The following is an 8123-nucleotide window of genomic DNA, read 5'->3' as shown; positions in this document are numbered from 1 at the left end:
ATCATAGAGTAGCAGACAGCATCATCCCTGCTGTTTTGCAAAAGGCCAAGTTTGAAAACCTGAACGTTTCCATCCAGAGGTGGATTTGGCCTGGCCATGGTGGTGCTGAGGCCCGCAGGGCACCTTTTGCTAAGGCAAGCCTGTCACTGCTCAGTTTTGCTGGACACATTTCTCCCTCTCTCTTCTTTGACACAGGTTTTTCCCCTCAGAGGTCAGAATCCGGTGCCCTGCCGTTCCCCTGCGTGGTCTGGCTCAGCTAGTGTTTTCTCCTCCTTCACTTTTGTTGCTGGAATCTGGTAAGTCTCACTGAAAGGTTAAAAGAAACTTGGAAATCCCCTGAGGGGATGTTGCTGCTCCTTGCACTACCCAGTGTCAGTGAAATACTCTCTGCCTGGGTCTGGGTAAAGGACGAGCACCCAGCACTACAACTCTGGTCATCGTGAACTGGGCGAGGTTTCCTTAATTTAGAGATATAATCAGAATATTGATCAACTAATGCCACCATCACCTAAGATTTGTGCTTTCCCTGGCTGGATAGGACATAGGTGTTCTTTCCTTTCCTTTTTTTGTGTTCTCACCGCTGCATGGTCTCTGCTATGGCATGGATTCTGATCTTCAGCTCTCATTCAGCTGACTTTTGTGTACTGCTGTCCTCTGCTGTACAAGGTCTTGGCAGCTGGCGCTCTCCAGTGATCCCCAGTGGAGTCTGTATTACTCCAGACCTTTGTTTTTCATTCCCAGAAAACAGACTTTGTCCAGTCCCCAGATCCCTGGCAGGCAGGAGTTTGCACAGCGAACTGGAGGGCGATAGTTGCTGGCTGGTCAGGCGAAGCTCAGCCCAGCACGTCCTTATCAGCCAGTGCAGATACACCGCAGTCACCCTTCATCCTGCGCGCCGAGCTGGCCGTGCGCTGAGTCACAAGCCATGGAGATGTATTTGGAGGGTGTTGTACCCAAATTAATACGCTCTGTCTTCACACGTGCCTGTGTAGACATGCCTTATGCCTGCCTGAGTGGGCTGCTAAGGCCACTTGTCACCGAGCTGGGAGAGCTGAACTTAACTGTTAGGTGAAGGAAGACTTTTGTGCTTTCTGGTATTCACCTGCTGGCGCAGGGCACTGAGTGGGACAGATTCAGTGAGCGAGGCAGTGATGGGGGGTGGGAACGAGTGGTGGAAGCCTTTCTTTTTCCCTTTGTTTTAAGGCTTGTACCAACATGTCTTCTAAAATCCTCTCCTGCCTTCCAAATCCAGCCAACATGAGTCACCCGCTGAGCCCATCCTTTGCCTCCTCATTGCAACACGGATGACAGAAACCATCCAACAAGAGTGCTTGAATCCATGATGAGTTTTGTTCTATTGCATAAATCTTTTCCCCGTTTACAGGTGAGTTGCTACAGAGCTATTGCCTGGGTGGTATTCCTGCAGCTGTTCCCAAACGGCGTGTGTCTGAGTTTCCCGCTGCCATCCTGCGTGTGCTGGAATAAGGCTCTTGTCTGTGCTACAGCAGGCAGGGCAGCGTGTGTGAACGGTAAGGAAAAAGGTTATCCCACAGACCTGTTTCCTTTCTTATCCAGTGTAATGCAAAGATTCCCTGAGCCAGTATGTTGCTGCATGTTCTTGGCACCTAAAGTCAGGGGGTTTAAGGTTACTTTTTTAAGGGAAAAGAAACCCAAAACCACTTAGGGAGACTTTATGGAGCAAGCAGCTAAGAACAGGTGAGAAAAGGAAAGAAAGGGTTAGCCTGTCAGTACAATCACCATTTAGGAATGAGAGGAAACTAAGAGGCTTTTCTTCTTCCCTAATTTATTCCTTTATATATATATGTATGTATTTTTGTCTGTAATATTTATATATAAAGAAACAGCAAAGGACAAATCAACCCCCAGATTCATAAAAATGACAGCTATTTGGCATCGCAGTATATGGAACATGTCTACCAAACTGAAACTAATTATCGCAGAGATGAATAACTGATTCCACTCCTTTATCCTATCTTTTTTCCCCGGAGGGCTTTTCCCTCCTTCCCCACCCACCTCCCTCTCCTCCATCCTCTGGGGCCGGCAGGCGGAGGGTTACGGGCTGCACCTGTCTGGGTGTACCTGTCCCAGGGCACCTGTGCCGGCAGCCAATCCCCGGCCCTGGCGGCCTGTCAGCAGCATACCTGTACGTAAAACCTCACCATAAATCAAACACTTCGCAGGCAATGTCTGTCTGGAGCAGCGACTAGGAGAGAGAAGTCATCAGAATTTACGGGCGGCAAGGATTTGGAAACGTGGGGAAATATGTCTAATGAACTTGAGTAAGTAGAGGTTTTGTTCTGTTTACCCACTCCTCTCTGCTGAGTGTTTCTTCTGAGGCTTGTGAAGTGCTTTGGGTCTGAATGAGCTGGGCTCCTTGGGTTAATCTGCCTGTCCAGCTGTTTGCAAGTGGAAGTGAAAGAACAGGATGGGAGCGTTTTTCAGACTCCCTGTTCTTTACTAACGTGTTGCTGCTCTTTGGAGGAATCACTTGTTAGCGTTGTTATTTAAGAGTTGTTTAAAATCATGATCCTGATGATTTATTTTTTTCCCCCAGACTAGAAGTTGACACCTGGGCTTTCTGTCTAGAGGCAAGCCTGTTCTGCCTCTGTCCAACAAAATCCAACATAAGTTACAGTAATTCTGGTGTGTGTTTTTCTTAGAAAACACCTTCCAAAGTATTTACCAGTTTCTAGGTTTTTTGGGGGCAGGAGTTGTGTGGTGGTCTTTTTTTTTTTTTCTTTTTTCTTCCAGGTTTTTTTTTTTCTCTTTTAAAGTAAATGAATCCACTTTATGATCCTATCGAGTAATTATAACAGATTTTATTTTTTTTAACAAGAAAAAGCATTTAACACTTGCTGATGGTATGCATTTGCACAGCATACCATGCCTCATACCTCTGGAATAATATCACAGTAATGTCATATTAGTATGACACGATGTAGTAAAGGCTGGAAGAATATTGAACAATGGTTGAATATTGAATGCTGCTGTCAATCCAGTCTTAAAAAGTTTTCGAGGTATTTAACCCTGCATGAAGTACTTGTATATAATAAAATTTACAAAGAAATATATGTCAGTATTTATACATCTGTGTACAGATACAGTGCTTCCATATATTTTGAAAGAAAAACACATACCTGTATGTGTTTACAAGCCTGACAGAGGTGTTGTGACAGCTAATCTCTTTAACTATTAACCCTGAAAGGTGCAGCACTAATTATTGTTTTATGTAAATATGGGGATCAATCTGCTTGGATGGATTAAGAATCAGTGACTCAAATTTTCACTTTCTCAACTCTTTGGGTAATTTATAGTTGATGCTTTTTGAACTTAAGAGTCAGGCCATGTGGTTTACTCTCAAAATGCTACAGAGTGTGTGTGTGTACACGGGTGCGTTGCAGGATTAGATTGATGTATTACTAATTATGGTCTGGGGCATTAAGTTACCTGATGAATTACATGGTTGCTTGACTCTTCTCTTGCTAACGGACTGTTAACCCCTGTGCCTTTCACATGAGAAAGGGGGAATTGATGGGAGCAGCATCCCTTTTGTGATTCAGATCTCAGCTCCAAAGACAGATAAAAGTGCAGAGGTTGCCATCTGCTCCTGAGGACAGATCTCAGCGTGGGGCTCTGTGTGGTAACCCCCGGAGGTAAAAGGCTCAGTACAACATTTTCCTATAGATTGAACTTGAGGAAACATTTGCCAGTCTCTGTGAAAATTTCATTTTTAGTTCGCTAGCCCACAGCTGGGGGGGGGGGGGGAAATTCTTTGGGGAGTGCAGGCAGGTGGGTGTAACACCAGCAGCTTGTTGGTGCCTGGTCGAGGGGCAGGGGCAGGCAGTGCCAGCTCTCCTGCGGAAAGCCTTAGGGAGCACAGTGGGCCTGGAGTGCCTCACCCAAAAGCTCCCCAGGGGCTGACGGAGAGCAGTGATAGGAGGTAAGGGAGCTGGGAACTCCGTGGTACCAAAGGCTGAAACCTTCAGATGGCTTTTGGGCTTACTGTGAGGGGGAAAAGGTGTCACTGAGGAGGAGGAACCATGTGAAGAGGCTGCTACAGCCCAACCCTGAGCAGTGGGGCTGTTGTAGTAGCTGTTAACCTCTGGTTAATCACGCAGGCCAAAGTCATACCGGGTGTAGCTTTGTAGACATCAGTGGAAGGAAAAGGCTGGCTCTCTCGGGAGCAGTGCTTAGAGGATCTGATAAGGGCAGCAGTGTGTGTCTGTGTCTCACACAGCCATTGTTCTTTACACAACCCCCACAACAAGCTGAGCACTGGGAGGATGGATCTGAGCTGTGAGCCTGTGCCCAGATGTAGCTGATTTTGAGGGAGCTGTGAAATCCCCAGGCACTGGTGCTGTCACCCAAAATGACAGGGAGAATAATCTCATCTCTTCCTTTGCCACTTTAATTTTACGGAACGACTGGGAAGAGACTAGTGTGGCATGAGAGAATGAGATGTTTTGCCTATTATAAAATATTCTAACTGATAATTTCCATAGTCTTCTAAATTGAACTTATGCCTAACTCTGTAATGTGTGGGCTTGAAAGAGTTAACCAGGAGTTACTCCCAGTTGTGGTTTTGTGGTCGAAACCATGATCGCCAGAAGCAAATTTTTGTCATGCATAAGGTGTGTTATTAAAACTTGAGTTATGCTCCTGGTGAATGAAAAGTTAAAGCCCTTTTTATAAAATCCTGGCAGTAAAGCACACAAGGGATAACCATGCTGAAGCAAGGTACGCTTTCAAGGGAGACGTGGGTTTTATTTTAAGTTATGTAAAGAGAACTAGAGATTTGTAAATTAAAAGAAACAACAATCAAATAACTGCTATGCAATTCACAACAAAGGAGTAAAAGCCCTCTGAATAAACTCTAGACTCAAAGCAGAGATAAATCAACATTTACATAGTATCTCTGCTTTGATGCTTTGGGTCACATTTTCAACTGATTGGTACATCCGTATAATTCCAGAGAAATCTGTAAAATAAAGACAGCTACACTGATGAGGATCTACTCCTTCTCTGTTCAGTCTGGTGTTTAAATTGTTGATAATTGTAAAGTATTCATCTGAAAATGCACTTGCGCTTACATTGCACCTGCAAGCACTTCAGTTCAGCTGATTGGCAGGGAGACTGCTCCTGATCAGTGCCTCGGCTTCTCGAATCGCATGTGCTCGAGGATGATAAAGGCAACAGCTGAAAAATACATTAATCAGTGGAAATGGTTATATAGCATACAATTATATTCTGGCTGGGACTCCATTGCTAATACCCAAGTTTCAAAGGCTCGGAAGTTAAGAAAATGTAGTGGCTTGTTTTTTGTTATTTCTTTGTTTTACGTTGTTCTGGCTGATAGCTGTGATTATGGTATGGGTGAGGGTAGCTCTGATTCAGAAACAGTCCTTGTCCCTAGAGTGTTCATAGCCACAGGTGTTCAGAGGAAAAGCCCAGACGTCATTTACCAAAGCACTTGGCTCCTGGGTGCCAGCCACCTGCTGTGCCATGGTTTTGTTTCTTTTCATCATTCTGTCTTTGCTGCCTGAGCTGTGACACTTGCTCTCCAGAAATGCATTGTTTAATAGGGGTTTAGGTAGAATGGGATGAATCGTATTTGTTCGGCAAAAACATTGTTTGAAGCACATTATGCTATTATTTTTTTTTTATTATTAAACAGTAAAGCAAAAGGCTTGCCTGACCTTGGGGAACATGAGTTCAGAGGATGCTATGAATCAGAATACATGAGTGTACATCAGCCAAGCACATTATAGGAGATCTGGGCAGCTGAGATCTGGCCCTCATGGATGGGAAGAAAGAGGAAAACAGAAGGAGAGAGCCAACCCAGGCTGTGTCTTGCCAGGTCTGCACATAGTCCACAGCGCAGCTGAAGAAGGTACAGCTGCTGCCAGATGTGGCGCAAGGATAGCCTGGTAGTGCAGGGGAGCAGGCTGCGTCGCCTGAGCTTGTGTCGAGTGTCCTGCCCTGACACATGCTTCCTGTGCCCTCTTGAGCAACTCGCTGGAGGATTCCCCTCACCCACCTTCAGCCAGCTTAAACCCAGGTGCCAAGCTTGTTAGCTGGCTGAGTTTGCAGGCGGTAGGAAGAGATCGGCACATCCCAGTCTCAAATGGGAGGACCAAATTGTCCCCTTGGCTCCCAGAGCACATAGGAAGCCTGAGACTCAGCACGTAACTCTGAAGTGGCAAACCTCTCGTGAGGTTTAATATTAATCTCTGCTCTTACTGCTCTCTTCAATGAGCGCTGAGGAAATAACTACCATCATTTAGTGTGTTACTGCAGGATCCTCTGATAGGATGTGATAAGTATAGAACCTTGAGTAAAACTGGGCTCTGTTCTTAGTCAGGGCCTCTGTGCCCTGCTACAGTACAAATAACCCACAGTAATTGATTACTAGATTTAAATGAGATTACCTGAAGAGCAGTAGAAAAGTAACAAACTTTGTCACAAAAGATTGCATACTTCTTTGTTGCTACCATTGTTCTTTTTTTAATCCAAGTCTTGTAAAACTTCGATTTTTTTTTACTTCTTTCATTTAAAAGCCACAGTTCTTGGAGTCAGTGAATATACGAGAATTAAAAAATAAAATAACAAGTAGTTAGGTTTTGAGATGTGGAAACTGGGGGTGGAATCCATAAGCACTGAAAACAAAAAAGGATAACTGAAAGCACCTAAACTCTTGGAGTTATGAAGCGCTTCTCATCATGTGTAGTTTTTCTTACAGTGTTTGAAGGACTGGGAGCTTCAATGCAGTGTGCGTGTGTGTGTGTTATGTGTTGGTGGAGATGAAGGTTTGTGTTCATGAATACATGTGTACATAAGGTGTCCTTATCTGCTTACAATGAAAATAGGAAAGAGAGTAAAGTTTAGACCAGTATTTTAGAAGTACCAGGTGGTAGAACTGTTCAGGGACTGGTTTTTGTGTCTTCCCTTTGGAGGCTGATCACCCTGAAACTCAAGGCAACTCAAAACTAAAGCGTCCAACGTCATAAACTGCTTCTGGAAAAAGTCAGCTATAATTCCTGAACTGCAAAGTAATTCTGTGCTGTAATTTGTTTTGTTAGGCAGGGAAGGCACTAAAGCTCGAATCTTTTGTGAAATGTGATTGTGTGGGTGGATACCTCAAGGATGATGTTATCAGGTGAAACACAATGCCAGCTGGTGTCCCCCAAACATCACTCAACACTGGATGTCTCATGGAACCCTGCAGGCTAGAAAGGCGGGAACAGTCCAGTGCTGTGAGATTTATAGCAGAGGTTCAGGTCTGGTTCTGTTCTCTGGATAAGTTATCTTAATGTCAATCCCCATGCCTCAGTTTCTCCTCCTGTGATAATAAATAGCATCAAAAGCAGGGAGTTAGGCTGGTGTAAAACTGAAGAATAATGAGCTCAGATCTTGGGTTGATGTGTCCTAAAGAGCTGTAAGGAACCCAAGATGGGTGAGTTCCCTTTATATCGCCCAGGTAGGGCCTGCCCCTGGGAGGTTTGTCTGGCTCCAGGACGCTTTGGATTCAGCCTGCAAACCGTTCCAACTGGTTTCAGCTCTGCAGGAGGGATGGGGTGGGGGATTCTGTCAAAGAGCTTGGCAGGGCTCTATCTCCCCGAGTGTCAGCACAACACACATCGCCCCGGTCCCCACCCTCCTCCATCCCACCCGCAGGGACGCACCACACCTTCCCCGCTGCATGGCCAGAGCCAGCTCCACGGCTAACCCATCCTTCTGGGTGGTGCTGAGCACCACTGGCTTGTATCGACAGTGAGGACTCTCAGCACCCTTTTGGGAAACAGGAGCCATTTCTCACAGATGCTGATGATGGCCTCTTCTTTCCTTCCCAGCCACCACACATTACTGCTCTGCACTTACTAAATGCAAGTAGATGACCTGTTGTGTGCATCTGTGGTGGGGTTAGCCTGTCTCATGCATGTGCCACGCAGGCTGAGCACTCCCAGGAAAAGAGAGGCTCTTGTGCTGTCTTTGTGGGTGAAACAGAGCCGAAGGATGGCTGGGAAACATCCAGCCGTTGTGCTGAGCTAACGCTGCACTACCCTGGGGCTGATTGTGATGCTGAAACGTCCCTAAAGAAATCC

The 8123-nt window shown here is 45.6% G+C and overlaps 1 protein-coding gene across 1 annotated transcript in view; it reads left to right on the top strand.

Annotated features, from left to right (window-relative positions):
• Nucleotides 1–219: 219 nt before the first annotated feature.
• GRHL3 (grainyhead like transcription factor 3) overlaps nucleotides 220–8123 on the top strand; it is a 30829-nt gene continuing 22925 nt past the window's right edge. Inside the window, exons 1-3 of the mRNA XM_037382332.1 lie at nucleotides 220–296; nucleotides 1385–1529; nucleotides 2202–2300. Of these exons, the coding sequence (XP_037238229.1) occupies nucleotides 2284–2300 (17 nt within the window). The 5' untranslated portion in view covers nucleotides 220–296; nucleotides 1385–1529; nucleotides 2202–2283. The remainder of the gene's footprint in view (nucleotides 297–1384; nucleotides 1530–2201; nucleotides 2301–8123) is intronic.

Source organism: Falco rusticolus, chromosome 3, assembly GCF_015220075.1.
Source record: "Falco rusticolus isolate bFalRus1 chromosome 3, bFalRus1.pri, whole genome shotgun sequence".
Taxonomy (NCBI): Eukaryota; Metazoa; Chordata; class Aves; order Falconiformes; family Falconidae; genus Falco; species Falco rusticolus.
The sequence above is the reverse complement of the archived record's forward strand: the minus strand, read 5'-3'. Positions and strand labels throughout refer to the sequence as shown.